This window comes from Capra hircus, chromosome 2 (assembly GCF_001704415.2).
Source record: "Capra hircus breed San Clemente chromosome 2, ASM170441v1, whole genome shotgun sequence".
Classification (NCBI taxonomy): Eukaryota; Metazoa; Chordata; class Mammalia; order Artiodactyla; family Bovidae; genus Capra; species Capra hircus.
This window is the reverse complement of record NC_030809.1, coordinates 62,796,994-62,816,047: the sequence shown is the minus strand read 5'-3', so window position 1 is coordinate 62,816,047 and position 19,054 is coordinate 62,796,994. Positions and strand designations below refer to the sequence as shown.

At 43.4% G+C, this 19,054-nt stretch overlaps 1 protein-coding gene across 1 annotated transcript in view; it reads right to left on the bottom strand.

Annotated features, from left to right (window-relative positions):
- Positions 1-19,054, bottom strand: part of CLASP1 (cytoplasmic linker associated protein 1) — a 276,810-nt gene that overhangs the window by 235,692 nt on the left and 22,064 nt on the right. The window contains 1 exon segment of the mRNA XM_018061634.1: positions 3,469-3,946. Within this exon segment, the coding sequence (XP_017917123.1) occupies positions 3,469-3,663 (195 nt within the window). The 5' untranslated portion in view covers positions 3,664-3,946.

Below are 19,054 nucleotides of genomic sequence, written 5' to 3'. Positions count from 1 at the left end.
GCTGCTTTTGCATTTATAATGGCCCAAACTAGTTAAATAGTTACAAGAAGACCACAGGGCCCACCAAGCCTAATATATTTACCACGAAAGTTTGCTGACCTCTATTCTAATGAAAGAAACACTGGCTGGGAAATCAGAGTCCTACATTTAAATCCCAGTTCCATGATCACAGAGAGAAATTATCTCGTTAATTCTCAGTAATTTCCATGACCTCATGTATAAAATTAGGATACCACCATCTATCTTGCAGGAATGTTATAAAGATTAAATGAGATATTAAATCATATGGTAAATAAGCAAGAATCAGTAGCTATTAAACCTTAATCAAAACCAGGTACAAACCTGTCTACTACATTTAATACTCAAAGGTAAGTGATGCAAGCTCCAGCAAACTATCTTTTAAAATAAGACACTGTGTTGGCATTCATCTACATTCTCTTACTAGGAAAAGCAATAGCAATACCTAAGTGCTATCACTTTGGAAGGTCAAAAGTACTTCTCTTTTCCCCTTATCTTTTTAGTCCTGAATTTAAAAAGAAAAAAACAAATGTCAAGAAGCCAAGCTTCAGAGAATTGCCTATTACAAAGTGAATCCCTTCAAATAAAACCTGAAGTGTACTTCAGGCTCTGAGTAAGTAATCTCAATCCATGATTAAGGAGGAAAAAAAACAGGTGTAGTTCCCTTAAAAATACACTTCCAAATTTCAGTAAAGCAACCAGGAATATTTGCCAAGAGTGCCCCTAAATTCCTGAGTTCACGCAGGGAACTAGGATGTGTTGAGCACCTGCAATGTTTCAGGCTCTGGGCTTCAGGTGTGAACAAGGCACATGGTCACCACACTTAAGAGGCCTTACAGACCAGACGGGTGCACAACACTGGGTAAGATCAGAACCACACGACATGGCCTTGATGCCACAGCCTTCAGTATAAAGTCAAACACGCTATCAGAGCTTAAGGCCCCTGAGAGAAGACCCAGTCAAACACCTGCCCTGCACAGACAGGTAGAATGACTTGTCCATGACCACATGCAAATCAGCAGCAAACCCTGTTTTCCTTTCCTTCCCAGAGCTGTCTTTCTTGGAAATCACATCACAAAGGTTCTCAAGTCTTAAACTTTCACTCCACTGTGACCCTACAATTCCTATTATGAAAAATCAACCCAGTCTTCAAAACCTCTGGGTCCCTCTAGACAGTGTTACTACTCTCTTCTGTCTTCCCACCAGTTCTGCGCATCTTTATTACTGCTTCCCTGGTGGCTCAGCTGGTAAAGAATCCACCCGCAATGCAGGAGACCTGGGTTTGATCCCTGGGTCGGGAAGATCCCGTGGAGAAGGAAACTGGCAAACCCCTCCAGTGCCCTTGCCTGGAAAATCCCATGAACAAAGGAGCCTGGCGGGCTGCAGTCCATGGGGTCGCAAAGAGCTGGGCATGGCTGAGCGACTAACACTTTCTTTCACTTTAATTACTGCACACGCAGCACTGATTGTAACCACTTATATATCCTTACCCACCCCTCCCAGACTACGACTTTAGTGAAGACAGCAACCAAGTCTTGACACTGATTGTGAATGTCTGAAAGCTGATTATGTGGCTGGCATATAATAACTGGATGCATGCATGCTAAGCCACTTCAGTCATGACCAACTCTGTGCAACCCCATGGACAGCAGCCCACCAGGTTCCTCTGCCCACAGGATTCTCCAGGCAAGAAGAGCAGAATGAGTTGCCATTTCCTTCTTCGTAATAACTGTATATTCACTCTCATTTAGTGTATATAATAACTTTCCCACATTATGGATGAGGAAACTGAGGCCCAGGGAAGTTAAGAAAGCTCCTGCGGTACAGCAAATCTGTGGGTTACTTATTTAACATCCATGTACCTCTGCCCCTTGCCTCGCCTCCTTCTTCCTAGCAGGAGTCTGGTACCCAATCCCTCCACACAGCCACAGTTTTGTATCAGGGGAGGCTGAACCCCTTCAAGAAACCAGGAGGTGAAGTGTCACGGCTGAAGGCCACTGTGGACACCTGTCCATTCCCAGTTACGCTGCAATGTAATGTAAAAAAGTTTGCTGGGAAGCTTCAGAGGTTTCCTCCCAAGTAAAAGACATAAGCAGTCACTCTTCTTCCCTAGCCATTGCTTTAACTATGTGGACTTCTTAAGTTTCTAAAGGCAATTACTCAATCTCCTTATGCAAACTTTAAGTCAACCAAGTCAGCATTCAGTTACTCTCAGCCAGAAGCATCCTAATTTGCACACAGGAAGGGTGACTTCACAGACCTCAAAGATGTCACTAGCCTACCTCACCCTTCCCCTCTGCAATACTCCCCCGACCCAGCACCAACACAGAGCAGGTAAGAGGTACTTATTAAGTTCAGCTAAATGAACAAATAGATGAATGAAACAGACAAAATTTAAGCTCAGCTTTCAAAGTCAAGGAAGGTAAACTTTAAGTCCAGTTCTAAGTGAAATATTAGGGACCGAGGTAAACACCCTTAATAAATCTAAAGCCTGCTGACTCTTAGATAAGATCAAGATTCAATGTAATTGGAAAACAAAGTCTATATTAGAGCAAACAAAGAAATCCTGTAAGTACCCGTTATGAATCGTATGTGTCAGAAGACTGGTACAATGAAAAACAATCACAAAAGCTCCTGTGTCTGGAAGCCCCTTTGTCTACAAGGTCTATAAGCACCTATTAGCAATCATGCAAACAGCCCGCTCTGACTTCCATCTCAACCTAGATCCAAAGGGGCCAGCTTTTTAACACACTAAAGGCTGGGGAGGGGGGTGAGGGGGAGAAATGACCCCTCTTTAGCACTTCAAGTCCAGTCCAGTTTTCCTTCATGAAACTCAGTCTTTGAATGGCACCAAGGTCCACCTTCACAACTCATTTGTGTCATAGGACCAGCCTGCTCCCTTCCCACCCACCAAGGGCACCTGAGGAGCCCTGACCTTTGGAACCTGAAGGATACCCTTCAGGCCATTACAAACAGGTCTCAGGAGAGTACTTGGCAAACCATAACTATTGCTGGCCAGGTACCTGGGCCGACTTCAAAATAGGAGCTTGAAGGCTCCTACTGCCAATCCCCACCCCTAACCCCAAGAAAATCAATGAGGCCACTTGTTATTCACAAAGAGCCACTCACTGCAAGACATGATAGTCACTTTAACTTCAAGGCTTCAAATACTTACACCTTTTCCACATAAAAGCCTCTCTTTTATCTGGTCACACGGCCTTCTCTCAGTGCACTGAAGAATAAGGGTGTTTTGATCCCCAACAAAAATCAAAGAAAACACTACTTGCTCTAGAATGAAATGTCCAAAAGCCACAACGTGACTGAGTGTCTTACTGGAAACCAAGGGATCAATCATGCTGATGGCTCTCAAAGGACTCTTCAAAGGACCCATTTTGACCCCCTCTAGGTAGCTCAGCCACCTAGAAGAGCATCCTCTTGCACATGGCTTACCTTATAATTGCTAGAGTTCACCCAAGAGGTAGCGAGTCCATCCACAAGTTTGTCTAACATGGTCTGGTCATGCTCGAGGTCGGCAGACTTCTGTTTGTCTGAGAAATAGTCTATCAGTTCTTGGCCAACCTGCAGTCGTTTCCCCACATCCTTCTGCAGCACCTGTGCCAGGCAGGCCTCCATGCGAGGCTCCATGGCGGAATTCCAATCCAGAGCCGCGAAGCTAGAGGGCGGTGGGGGTGACGCCCTCCCCGTGAGCGGCCCCCGGAGGCGGCCTCTTTGTTTGCTGAAGGTTACTAAGAGCTTGTGTGTCAAAGATGCAATCCGGGGAATGGCAGCAATGCACCATGTGTGGCTGAAGAGCAGCTGGGAGGATATTAAAAGTCCAATTTAAATAACTAGTAGAGGAGAAAGGAGTGAGTGGCAGAGTGACGCTCTCCTCCTGGGTCTGAAATACTTCATAATTCAGCAGTCCATTCTGAAAAGCAAGAGAAGAGAAGGACACATCAGCACAGATAACAAAATGCTCAAATGTTGGGAAACATTTAATCAAAGACAAAGCATTCTCACTGCAGCACCATTTACAAGCACAAGTGGAGCGAGAAGCATGAACGCTTGGCAACCATGTCAGAATAACATAATTATTATTTATATCAGGAAGAACGTCGAAGCCCAAAGCAAAGACCCAATGAGCTTCACAGTTGGTGGGTTGAGGTTTCCCACAGTTTTCCAGCTTGTAAATGCACCAGTCAGGAGAGCAAGCTTTTGCTTCAGCTGGATGACTTATGGGTAGCTTAAATTCTGCTCCCCGCCAAAAACCAAACTCCACCGCGTCTGAGTCCCTGTATGTCTGTAGCCTGTCTCTCAGCTTCCTACAATCCAAGTGCTGGAAGTGAGGCAGGCTCCATAGAAACACCACTGACCAAACTGGCTGTCCCAGTAACAACAATCAAAGTCAAAGGCGACACCTACACCTGCTCAGCAGCTTTACAAAGGGCGAGCAGGTAGTGGTTCCTGCCTCCTCCTCCAGAGAAGTGACCAACAGGGAGAAGGGGAGAGGCTCATTCTGACCACACTCTGCTGACACAGTGTTCTCCATGGGCAGAAGCACCAACTGGGCCTGGTGTTTTGCTACAGAATCAGGAGACCTCAAAACCACTCTTGGCATAGAACAAAACACATGATGTGAGGAGGTACCAAAGTCATTTTTACTAGACAAGCTGAACGGGCGGACTATTTAATCTACAGCTCCTGGTACAATTGTACATATTTATTTTTTCAACGTCTTTTCTCAATTCCTAACCCAAGAAGATGAACAGAAAACCTATCTCCAAGACGCAGCAACCCTGACACTGTACCAGACAGAAATTTCTTCACACAGTCAGTGTGAACTCTCGGGGTTCAGCAGGTAAGTTTGACCTTATAAATCAAGTAAGACTGAACTTCAGGGCAGGGTAAATCTTCCAGTTTGAGCACAAGGTTTCTCTCCCTTCCTGTCACCCACCCTACCTCCACCCCATCCCTACTCTCAGCAAAAAAGCACAGTGCTCTTTCCAAGTCCTAGAGTGAGAGATGAGTCAAGTCATCCAATGAGGAAAACACTCCTGCAGTCCCTAGCCCCTGATTACCCACTGTCTGCTTTCCTTCCAATCAAGAAGCCTGGATGTCTTACGTGGCAGTCCTTCCTTAAGAGGAGGAGATATTGCTTTCCAGTCATGTCCATGCCATGGAACTTGTTCTTCCTTCACAGGAAAGGTCTTAGATACAGCAAAGCAGCCATTACCCTTCACTCCAATTTTCAGTCCAAACAAAATACCCCCACTTCCTTAATCAGCTCCCATGTCGGACTAACGAAGGTATCAGCGATACATGAAAACTGGAGAAACCAACAGAACCTTTTCTTTCTGGGCCCAATATTCACCAAGAAGCTAGTTATGGTCAAGATTGGTAGATTAAAAATGGCTGCAGAGGTTTTGCTGCTCCTCCTCCACCGAGATGGAATCTCAACCTCCCCAGTGACCCTGGGATGAGTCCTGAGACTTGCTCTGGCCAGCGGGAAATCAGAGACGGCAGAAATGAACTGAGATTTGACCCTGGAGCGTGCGTGACTGCCATGCTGTGAGGAAGCTGGTCTAGCCTTCTGAACACGAGAAGCCATTAGAGGAGAACCAACTCGCTCCAAACAGCAGCCCGCAGCAACCACCAGACATGGGAGTGAGTCCACGGGGGACCACTCAGCCTTACCAGTCACCATCTGACTGCAGATACACAAATACATCTAAGGAGATAAAAACCACCCGGTCAAACCACAGAATGATGAGAAACTGTTCACTCATACTTTAAGACATCCAATTTGTGGTGCTCTGTTACACACCAGCAGATAACTGATCACTCCTTCTTCCTCTAAACATCTTTCATTCTCAGTGAAAAGAATTTCGTATCCCTTACTCCTCCAAAAGGCCCCAAATCAGCAGACACTAACCAGTAATGATGGTGACGATATCAGTTTTGAGCATCAACATGAGGGGTCAGGCTCTATGCTAAGGTGATTTATACAATTTATCTGATTCTCCAACCACTTCTATAGAGTAGGCATTAACACAACCCTATCTCTTACAGGTGGGGAAAATGAGGCAAAGTTAAGTGATTTTCCAAGGTTGCATGGCAGTAAGTTTCCCTTTCCCACCTTCAAATCCTTGTTATTACAAGTCTGGCCTAGTTCTGTCCCAACTCAGGGAAAGGAGGTCAGACTTCATGGTGAGCTGGGAAGCAACAGGCCAGACAGCAAAGTCTCCACTCCCAGGAGAGGAAGCAACCCATACATTTAAGGCTCTTTCCCATTATTTTTAAAAATACATATTATATAAAAACTTCCCCTTCAGCTGGAATTCCATATGATTTCTAACAAGTAAGTATATGCTTCTTGACAGTAATTATGCAGTAAAGGTTTAGCACACCCAGATGCAGGTCACAAACTCTTGTGTATGAAATCCACAGAATGACACTGGAAGCCCCAAAGCATTAAGCCAACTGGGTCCTCTTTGTTCTTTTTCTTTAATTAAAAAAAAAAGTCATGGGTGATCCTCTCTTGCACAAAAGTGCAAGACCTCTCCCCTACTCCTGTCCCCCGGCCACATTTCCCTACCTTAAAGCAAAAGGTGTTGCTAACCTCCCGTGCCTTCCTTCACAGGTATTTTTAGCTACCCAACAAATAAGTACACATGTTCTCTCTCTGCACCCCCAGGAAGAGTTTCCTAAGTATTTACAGTTACATCATAAGAAGCAGCACAATTCTGCTACAGGCCAACAGGAAGAACTTAAAAAATACCAGCTTCAACAAGAATGAAACACACAGCAGGACAGCCTGATGTAAGGGACACATGTCAGACAGCCTCCGGTCTTGACTCTGCACTTCGAGGGTGGAAATGGGGAGATTAGTGGCTCCACATTCATTAAATAAGATTCCAGATCAGAAGAGCTTGCACAGGGCATTTTTTTTTTAATATAGCTCTCTCTTGATCCTCTTTCTTATAGCTACTACTCTGCGGCACTTAGGTCACCACCATAAAGGAGTGAAGACAATGGAGGGTGGGGCAGAGAACCAAAATTAGCTGTGAGCTCTGAACTTCCAAGTCTACTACAGGCTTCTCCACACGAGAAGTTAAAAAGGTAGGGCCATTTTCACTAGTGACTTATAACAGTAACAAGTTAACACTTCTTATAAGTCTATGATAGACTGGGCTCAGCAGGAGGTTCTTCTGCTAATCTTACCTGGAATCACTCAGGTAGCTGCTGCTGTCTACCAGCCTGACTGAGGCTGAAGAGTCTATGGCATCACCTACATGTCTGAGGCAATGATGCTGGCTGCTGGCTGGACCTCTCGCCACACGTGATCTGCAACAACCCAGTAATATAGTCTGTGGTTCAGTACATGTGGTTGGAGCATTCCAAGATGGCAAAGGGAAGACTACCAGGCCTCACAAGGCCCAGGAGGCAGAACCTGCACATCACTTCTGCCACAGTCTACTGTCAAAGCCAGTCACAAGGCCAGCCCAAAATAAAAGTGTGAGGAAATGGATTCTACCAGTTAACAGGAACCTCAAAATAGTGCAGCAATGTGTTTCAATCTTACATGTGCACAGTCAGTGGACATTTGTACAATGAATACCTGAGTGAGGTAAATACATTTATCTTCTTTGGTTACCCATCATCTTGATTACTTTTATTTACTGAACAATTTATGATACATCGCATCTTACTACAGTAGAAACATCTACTTCTGCTTTATTGACTATGCCAAAGCCTTTGACCATGTGGATCACAATAAACTGTGGAAAATTCTGAAAGAGATGGGAATACCAGACCACCTGACCTGCCTCCTGAGAAATCTGCATGCAGGTCAGGAAGCAACAGTTAGAACTGGACATGGAACAACAGACTGGGTCCAAATCAGGAAAGGAGTACATCAAGGCTGTATACTGTCACCCTGCTTATTTAACTTACATGCAGAGTACATCATGTGAAATGCTGGGCTGATGAAGCACAAGCTGGAATCAAGATTGCCAGAAGAAATATCAAAAACCTCAGATATGCAGATGACATCACCCTTACGGCAGAAAATGAAAAGGAACTGAAGAGCCTCTTGATGAAAGTAAAAGAGAAGAGTGAAAAAGTTGGCTTAAAGCTCAACATTCAGAAAACTAAGGTCATGGCATCTGGTCCCATCACTTCATGGCAAATAGATGGGAAAGCAATGGAAACAGTGACAGATTCTATTTTGGGGGGCTCCAAAATCACTGCAGATGGTTACTTCAGCCATGAAATTAAAAGACGCTTGCTCCTTGGAAGAAAAGTTATGACCAACCTAGACAGCATATTAAAAAGCAGAGACATTACTTTGCCAACAAAGGTCCACCTGGTCAAAGCTATGGTTTTTCCAATAGTCATGTATGGATGTGAGAGTTGGACTATAAAGAAAGCTGAGCGCCGAAAAATTGATCATTTTGAACTGTAGTGTTGGAGAAGACTCTTCAGAGACCCTGGGACTACAAGGAGATCCAACCCATCCATCCTAAGGGAAATCAGTCCTGAATATTCACTGGAAGGACTGATGCTGAAGATGAAACTCTAATAATTTGGCCACCTGATGCAAAGAGCTGACTCACTGGAAAAGACCCTGATGCTGGGAAAGACTGAAGGCGGGAGGAGAAGGGGACGACAGAGGATGAGATGGTTGGAAGGCATCACCAACTCAATGGACATGAGTTTGAGTAAACTCTGGGAGTTGGTGATGGACAGGGAGGCCTGGCATGCTGCAGTCCATGGGGTCACAAAGAGTTGGACAAGACTGAGTGACTGAACTGAACTGAACCACAGAAGATACAAGAGAAATAACTATAATCTATGACTTGACTTGAAAATGCTTCTAGCTTACTGGGAGAGAACAAGATATACACACTCACAAAAACCTTGTCAGTCAGTGTAAGAATTCAACACACACAGGATACATAGCAGACTTCACAGACAGAATGCCATACTGCCACATAAGGGCTATGCTGCTGGTGCTGCTAAGTTGCTTCAGTCGTGTCCGACCCTGTGCGACCCCACAGACGGCAGCCTACCAGGCTCCCCCATCCCTGGGATTCTCTAGGCAAGAATACTGGAGTGGGTTGCCATTCCCTTCTCCAATGCATTAAAGTGAAAAGTCAAAGTAAGTACTATAATCACTCAGGGAAGGGATAGATCAAGAAAGCCTGGAAGACCACGTCGAAACCGTTTATACAAGGCTCAAATGGAGCTCTGTCTTGAAACGTGGACAGGAGGTCACACACCAGTTAACAGCATGTGAGGGAGGTGGGAACCTGTGAATGGCTGCGGGGAGAAGTGCAGTGACAGGGGCAGCGAGACACCTGTAGGGAATGGGCAGGCATTATTTCCCACTTTGAAGACAAAAAATGAAGCTTAAGGACGTCACTGGTGGTCCAGTGGCCAAGCATCTGCTCTCCCAACGCAGGAGGGCCTGGGTTCAATCCCTGGTCAGGGAACAGGATCCCACATGCCACAGCCAAGCCCAAGCACTGCAACTGCGGAGCCTACATACTCTCGAGCCCATGTTCTGCAACAAAGTCCCAGCGCAGCCAAAACCAACAACTTTTTAAAAAAAGAAAAGAGAAACGTAGCTTAGAGGGGAATTCCCTGGTGGTCCAGTGGTTAGGACTCTGAGCTTTCACTGCCAGGGCCCAAGTTCAATCCCTGGTCAGGGAACTAAGGTCCTGTAAGCCACTGTGGCGCCTGCAGCCAGCAACTACAACCACAAAAATACGCCCAAAAATCTCTGCCCAAGATTTAAAAGCTATTAACTATCAGGCAGTAACCGAACACCAGATCTGCCTGGCCCTAAAGTTAGTATTATTTTCATTATACTACGATACTATACTACTGCCTTACTAAAAGCCCACAGCACGGGTACTTAAGAACTTAAAATATGAAAATGGTTAGATAGTTATAGCACACAGAGCATGAGAAGTAGAGGATTAAGAAACAAGAAATCATATTACAAAGCACTCGGGAAGCTGTAAGAAAATAATATTCCAAATCACAGCATCAACAACTACAATGTAATATTTCCAGCACCAGTGAATCAATAAACACATCAAAAGTCTCCCTGGAAGAATCAGAGAAAGCAGACAGCATATCTGACAAGCCAACTCCGAAAGCCAGAAACGAGCAGAATTTATTCACACTCATCAAAAGCAGTTGTTTCCATCAATAAGACAACTTTTTGCACTATAACAATCTACAATTAACAACGCGGTGTGGACTTATACAGACGTCCCAGGCAAGCCTCTCTCCCCTGGGCTGATCCGCACCCCACTTGCCAGCAGCCACAAGGTCGCTCAGTGAGCTGACATTCCCTCCGGACCTGCAGGTGGCACATGTACTAGGCTAACTCCAGGAAAGCACAGAGTCAAGGCCCGCAAGGAGGTCACTGCCTCAAAGGACACAAAGACAGAAATACAGATTATGGTGGCACAGTAAGGATAGCCCTAAACCAGAGGCTTGAAGAAGGTGCTGCGGTGGCAGAGGAGGAGGAGACACTGCCTGAGGGAATCCAACTGGGCGTTCCAGGACGGGACCTGCCCGCACATCAGGCAGACGGGCAGCCACTCCCTGGGCCCACACAGATGCTCCTCTCCCAGAGCACACGGAGCCTCCAGCCTCCCTGCCTCCTACCTCAGCTCCTCTCATTTCTGTAGTGGCTGCACCCTCCTAGGGCTGACAACATCCCTCCTTCCAGCTTTCTGCTCTCTATGGCAGTCCCTCACCACACGATCCTCCTTCCCCACCACAACTGCCCATCCCGCCAGCTCTTCTGTTCAAGGGCACTGCCTCAACCTCGTTAATCAGATAAACTTCTCAATCTCACTCCCCTTTGAGTCTGGATTAAATTCCACGTGGGCGTTAATAGCATGGCACTACCCTCCACTGTCTCTCTCTCTGTAGTAGTTGCCTAGTAATCCCAAACCTTGGGTGAATTGATGCTCTGAACCAGCTGCCTTCTCAGGCCTTCAGGCGTGCCCATGTGGAAGAGAATACACACATATCCAACCAGCCTGGTTTTAAATTTATCATCTCAAAATTCAGAAAGGCCCTGACCACTAGCAACATTCCTACTGACATTCTCTGGGAAGCCTTTTTGCCTTTCTCTCTGCAAGCACCCATCTGCCCTACCCTACCCTGCAGCTCTCTCCCAACAGCCTCACCTCCTGCTCCATTGGTAAAGTAGGCAGGACCAGACAACTGAGATCTTCACCAACAAATCAGAACAGCCACTGGCATCTCCTCTGATCATGGGACAACGCCTCCTCAACCTTTTCAGTTGCCTGCTCTCCAGCGTCTGCAAGCTCTCCTTGATCGGCTCCCTCCCAGCAGCTGAGACTCTAAATCATCCGTCTTTAACAGGCCCTCTTGAGCTCACAGGCCTTCCATCAGGGACAACAGAAAGAGCGAAGCCGCTTTAAGCAGATTTCTACACCAGTGAGCTGCACAGAGGCACTTCCTGTTCACCCCTTGGCCCTCTCCTCGGGTTTCCCCTTGTCAGGATCACCAGTGACTGCCCTGCTGGCAGATCCCAGTAATACTTTCCTCTACTTCACTAACTCCACCTCTCAGAGGCATCCCAAAGCTGACCACTCCTTCCTTCTGAAAAATTTCCCATTTCCATGAAAACAAATGAGCGCTGCCTTGCTGTGACTCCTCTGGCTGAACACCTACTCAAGGTTCCGTAATCATCTTTGTTTCTCTCCCAGAGCTCTGGTGAGCAGCTCAGTCCAAAGCCTCTCCCCTTTTCACTTGGCACACCCCAAAATAATGTGCATCCACTTCCATAAAAACTTTTAAAGCCTATAGAACTGATGACTCCCAAATTTGAATGCCTGGGTCAAATATCTCAACACCAGGCACAGGCACTGGCCTCTTTTCAGTTCCAAACTCTGCCACTTCAGAGCCTTCACTCTCTGTTTATGTGGCTGCGCCAGGTCTCGGTTGTGGCATGTGGAGTAGGATCTTTCTTTGTAGCATGCCAAATCTCAGCTGCAGCACTGGAACTCTTAGCTGCAGCCTGTGGGATCTTTTCCCCTGGAACAGGGATCGAACCTGGTATCCCTGCACTGGGAAGCACTGGACCACCAGTGAAGTTTCAGGGCCCTCGCTCTCGCTGGTCCTTCTGCCTGAAACACAGTCCTGATGCCTACACTGCCCCATCACCTCAGCTTCAATGCTACCTCCTCAGTAAGCCCTTTAAAGACCACTCTAGGGGGTCCCTTACCACTGCATCCTGTCCTCTTCCTTCAAAGCACTCACAACAAGTTGAAATTTATCACATGTCTATTTACCTATTTGCTGGCTGATTTTCCCACAGGACTGTCAAGCCCTATAAATGAGGGGATCTTGTTTACTTTGTTAACCTAATGCCTACAACTATGCCTGCTACAAACACAGCCCTCAAGAAGTTGCTGTTGAATGAATAAAGTCTGCTTGAGTTGAAAATCAAAAGAAAATACTCACTGGCAACCATTAACTGAATTCAGTTTCTTCTTGGGGAGGTGGGGGGCTTGGGAGAATGCAAAAAACATTTCAGATAAAAGGAATGTGTAAATATATGTGGACAAAGCACACACACACATGACAGACTGTGGCCTATTCAAAAGAAAAGAAGCAATTTGGAAAGGCCAAAACACTGGTTCCCAGCCTGTAAACACTACTGACCCCGCCCCTAAGGTGAGAGATGGCGTGATAAAATGCTGTCTGAGACTTTAATTTAGTCCAGACATAAACCATGACTTATCCACCATGACTTATGGCTAAGTATTCCTAGCCATATTTTCAAACTTATGTACACGCAATTATGAATCTTTAAAGGCAAAGATAATGTAAAAGTATTTCTAAATTCTTACTTTGAGCCTGATAATTTTTCTCAACTAACAGATGCCGGAAATCCCACTTCCACAGAGCCCCTGTAATGCTGGACACTGAAAAGAGTTCTTATTCTCAGAAGTCTGGCGCTGAGCAGACAAAGCCCAGCAGCCAACTGGGCACCAAAGGCCAACAGTGCTGTGGCTTCAGGGAGCTCTGCATATGTCATCTTGGAAATGCAGAATCAGGAGACTCTGGGTGGGCATACATTTATTGGAAAGATCATTAAAATCTGGAATTATTCAAGTTATCACAAGAATACTCTGAGAGGGAAAAAAAAAATCTTGTTGAACTCCCTTCTCCCTCCCTCCTCCCTCTCTCACTCACCCCAGAGTGAACAATAATTAACTACAGTGAAGTCATGGCAGAAGAACAACTCTAACATATGATGTAAACGCCCAAAAGTGAATAAAAGCATGAAGTTCACAGCATTAAAAGGGAAGGTCATATGAACACAAATAAATCACTAATGTTGGCTACTTTCTGGTACTAGGATTTTTCCTTTGTACTTTTCTGTATTTTCTAAATGTTTTCTATGAGGAATACAGAAAATATACACCACTTTTATAATTACAAAGAGAGAAGTATCATTCAAAAATGAGGCATTACCAGTTGATACTGAAGGAAAATCTCCCTTTCAGTATTGCTGTGTCTGACTCTTTGTGACACTATGGACTATAGCCCACCAGGCTCCTCTGTCTATGGGATCTTCCAGGCAAGGATACTGGAGTGGGTTGCCATTTCCTTCTCTAGTTCAGTATTATAGAATATAATATATAACTGTCAATGAAATGTAAAACAAGAAGTCTTAAATTCCCAAGAAGATGGAACTGGTGGATTAGTTACTTCCACAAATTATGTGGTTAAAAACTACATAATGGAAGAGACAAAAAGTACAGAAAAAAAAAAAAAGCTTTATTGACTATGCCAAAGCCTTTGACTGTGTGGATCACCATAAACTGTGGAAAATTCTGAAAGAGATGGGAATACCAGACCACCTAACCTGTCTCTTGAGAAATCTGTATGCAAGTCAGGAAGCAACAGTTAGAAATGGACATGGAACAACAGACTGGTTCCAAATAGGAAAAGGAGTACATCAAGGCTGTATATTGTCACCCTGCTTATTTAACTTCTATGCAGAGTACATCATGAGAAACGCTGGACTGGAAGAAACACAAGCTGGAATCAAGATTGCCAGGAGAAATATCAATAACCTCAGATATGCAGATGACACCACCCTTATGGCGGAAAGTGAAGAGGAGCTAAAACGCCTCTTGATGAAAGTGAAAGAGGAGAGTGAAAAAGTTGGCTTAAAGCTCTACATTCAGAAAACGAAGATCATGGCATCCGGTCCCATCACTTCATGGGAAATAGACGGGGAAACAGTAGAAACAGTATCAGACTTTATTTTGGGGGGCTCCAAAATCACTGCAGATGGTGATTGCAGCTATGAAATTAAAAGACGCTTACTCCTTGGAAGGAAAGTTATGACCAACCTAGACAGTATATTCAAAAGCAGAGACGTTGCTTTGCCGACTAAGGTCCGTCTAGTCAAGGCTATGGTTTTTCCAGTAATCATGTATGGATGTGAGAGTTGGACTCTGAAGAAGGCAGAGCGCCGAAGAATTGATGCTTTTGAACTGTGGTGTTGGAGAAGACTCTTGAGAGTCCCTTGGACTGCAAGCAGATCCAACCAGTCCATTCTGAAGGAGATCAACCCTGGGATTTCTTTGGAAGGAATGATGCTAAAGCTGAAGCTCCAGTACTTTGGCCACCTCATGCAAAGAGCTGACTCATTGGAAAAGACTCTGATGCTGGGAGGGATTGGGGGCAGGAGGAGAAGGGGACGACAGAGGATGAGATGGCTGGATGGCATCACGGACTCGATGGACGTGAGTCTGAGTGAACTCCGGGAGTTGGTGACGGACAGGGAGGCCTGGTGTGCTGCGATTCATGGGGTCGCAAAGAGTCGGACACGACTGAGTGAATGAACTGAACTGAACTGAAAATTATCTGAAATTTTTAAAAATCCAAAATACTTTAATTTCTTCAAAAGAATTGTAAAGCTAAAGTCTATGTAGAAAAAAATACCTGCATAAAAGTAGTAATTAAACAAGTTTAGGATATGAAACTGCATTTTATATATATAGTTATACATATAGCATATACAGTGTACAGTATGACATTTATATACATATAGTATGATATAGCCTACATGTGAAACAATTACTGGAAAAAAAATAGAGTACATAAAAGAGTAACATGTAACCTCTGAGTAACAGGTTTACGTGAGCTTATCTCCTACTTTTTAGTAACTTCCTCTACTTTTCATATTTTCTATAAAGAAAAAGGCAAACATTTTTAAGAGTGTTAAACAGAAAAGCAGTTATTTCATAAATCCACTTTATTCATTCAACAACTGTGAGACCAAGAGTAATTAACTGATGAGAAAGATACCTCTCCACTGACTGCTGACTTCTCCCACAACAGAGATGTCAACAACAGCATACCAAACTGCTATACTATAGAGACAGTTTCCCTGGGTAGGAGAGAACAGTGATATAGACTACAGACTCCCAAGGAAGAGTCTTACATGAAAACAAGAGACCTCAGCAGAGAACCACTTGCTAGAGAGACAAGACAAGCCTTGCTACAGTGACGAATACGTTGGCTCCTCCAGAAAGAAGGAATCTGTATTTCCACTCAATCAAGCAGCATTTACTTTTTCTTTTTGTCCACAACTTGTCTAAGATCCCACAACCATGTGGGATCTCAGATCCCTGACCATGGATCAAACCTGTGCCCCATGCATTAGAAGCACACAGTCTTAACCACTGGACCACCAAGGAAGTCCCACGACATTCACTTCTATTCTGTTTCTCAAAGAACTCCTCATACAGTGCCATGGCAATGACCATCTGTTTCTCATTTGTTTGCTATACTAATGGAACCAGATCACTAAACCTGAACGACTCCTTACAATGGCTTTTAGTAGAAATGACTCCTTTACATGATTTCTGAACTACAAATCACGAATCATTGAATTGTACCCTTTAAAGTGTATGCAATTCAGCAGTTGCAAATAAATTCACAAAGCTGTGCAACATCACCATTACTTAATTCTAGAACATTACCATTCCAAAATGAAACTTCTATCATCCTTTAGCAGTCATTCTCCAACCCCCTCTCCCAAACCCATGAAAACTGAAAATCCACTTTCTGATCAAATGGATCTGCCTACTCTGGACACTTCATATAAACGGAGTCATAAAATATGTGTCTTCCACGTCTGACTTCTTTCACTTAGCATCCTATCTTGAAGGTTTATCCACCTTATTGCATGTATCAGTATTTCATTCCTTTTTGCAGCTGAATAATATTCCATTGACTAGCTGTACCAGAATTTGCTCATGTAGTTACCTGCTGATGAACATTAGGATTGCATCTACTTCTTGGCTATTTATGAATAATGGCATGAACACTCCTGAACAAGTATTATAAGGACAGCTTTCCAATTTTGATATACAAATAGCAGCGTTAACTAGGCTACCAGATATGATAACCATGTTTAGAGTTTTGAAGAACTGCCAAACTGTTTTCCAAAGTGGCTACACCATTTTACACTGCCACAGCAGTAGATGAGGGTTCAATTTCTCCATGTTTTCAGTAACACTTATTGTCCATCTTTTTTATCAAAGCCACCCTAGAGGGTATGAAGCAGTACCTCACTGTGGATTGGATGGACATTTCCCTAACAACAAAGAATTTGGGCTTCTTTCAAGGGCTTGCTGGACCTTTCAGCATCTTTGCAGAAATGTTTAATCAAATTCTTTGCCTGTTTAATTGAGTTGTCTTTATTCTTGATTGTAAACTTTTTTATATACTCAGGATAAAAGTTTATCAGATAAATGATTCGTAAATATTTTCTCTCATTCTATGGGGTGTGCTTTCACTTTCTTGATGGTATCATTTGAAACAAAGTTCTAAATTTTTGTAAAGTCCAATTCACCTATTTTTTCTTTTGTTGTTTGCGCTTTACATGTCATACCTGAGAAATCACCACCTATTCTACTACAATAAAAAGAAAAAAACAGAATCTACTGTCTAATCTAAGGTCATAAAGACTTGTATCTACTCTTTCTTCTAAGAATTTTATAGTTTCAAGTGTGACATTCTGGTCTATGATTGAGTTCAAGAGTGAACAAATGATCCAAATTCATTCTTCTGCATGTGGATATCAACTTGTCCCAGCATCATTTACTGAAAAAACTATTCTTTATTGAATTGCCTTTGCACTCTTGTTGAAAATCAATTGACAATAAATGTTAAGTATTTATTTCTGGACTTACATTCTACTCCACTGTCGATCCTACCCTTTATGTCAGCAGCAGACTGGTTTGCTTACTATAGCTTTGTAGTAGGCTAAGTCCTCCAACTTTCTTCTTCATTTTCAAAATTGTTTTGACTATTCAGGGTCCCTTGTATTACCATATGAATAGGAAGATCAGCTTGCCAACTTCTCCTAACAGGCAGCTAATATTTTAATAGGGAGTGTGTCAAATCAATTTGGGGAATAATGTCATATTAGGTCATTTGATCCATGAATATAGGATGTCTTTAGACTTCCCTGGTGGCTCAGACGGTAAAGCGTCTGTCTACAATACGGGAGACCCGGGTTCGATCCCTGGGTTGGGAAGATACCCTGGAGAAGGAAATGGCAATCCACTCCAGGACTATTGCCTGAAAACCCATGGACAGAGGAGCCTGGTAGGCTACAGTCCATGGGGTCGCAAAGAGTCGGACACGACTGAGCGCCTTCACTTTCACTTTCCATTTATTTAGATCTTTAATTTCTTTCAATGATGTTTTCTCTCTTTCAGAATATACGTTTTATACTTTTTTGTTAAGTTTATTCTTTTTCATTCTCTTTGATGCTTCTGTGAATTGAACTGTCTTCTTAGTTTCATTTTTGAATTATTCATTGAAAGTATATAGAAATGCAACTGATTTTTATATACTGATTTTGTATCCTACAACCTAACTGAATTCATTTATTAGTTTCAATTGCCTTATAGTGGATTCCTTACAAGATCATGTAATCTGCAAATAGATTTTTTTACTTTTCCAACCTGGATGCCTTTTATTTCCTTGTCCAACTGCCCCAGTTAGAAGTTTCAGTACAATGTTGAATAGATATGGCATAAAATGACATCCTTTTCTTATTTCTGATCTTGGAAAAAATTCAATTTTTATCATAAAGTATGGCATCAACTGAAGGTTTTCATGGGTATTCATCAGTGGCTTTTATCACACCAAGAAGCTCCCTTCTATTTCTAGTTTGCTAAGTGTTTTTATCAAGAAAAGGGGTAAGATTTTGTCAAATGCTTTTCCTGTACCTATTGTGATGATGTTCAAAATCCTTCAAGCTAGACTTCAACAGTATGTTCCTGGAGAACTTACAGATTCACAAGTTGGATTCAGAAAAGGCAGAGGAACCAGAGAGCAAACTGTCAACATCCACTGGATCATAGAAAAAGCAAGGAAATTCCAGAAAAACATCTACTTCTGCTTCATTGACTACACTAAAGCCTTTGACTGTGTGGATCACAACAAATTATGGAAAATTCTTAGAGATGGGAATACCAGACCACCTTACCTGCCTCCTGAGAAACTTGTATGCAAGTCAAGAAGCAACAGTTAGAATCAGACATGCAACAACGGACTGGTTCAAAATTGGGAAACGAGTACATCAAGGCTGTATATTGTCACCCTGTTTATTATTTAACTTATATACAAAGTACATCATGTGAAATGCCAAGCTGGAGAATCACAAGCTGGAATCAAGATTGTCAGGAGAAATATCAACAGCTTCAGATATGCAGATGATACCACTCTAAAGGTAGAAAGCAAAGAGGAACTAAAGAGCCTCTTGATGAAAGTGAAAGAGGGAGAGTGAAAAAGCTGGCTTAAAATTCAACATTCAAAAAAGTAAGATCACGGCATCTGGTTCCATCACTTCATGGCAAATAGATGGGGAAACAATGGAAATAGTGACAGACTTTATTTTCTTGGGCTTCAAAATCACTGCGGACAGTGACTGCAGCCATGAAAT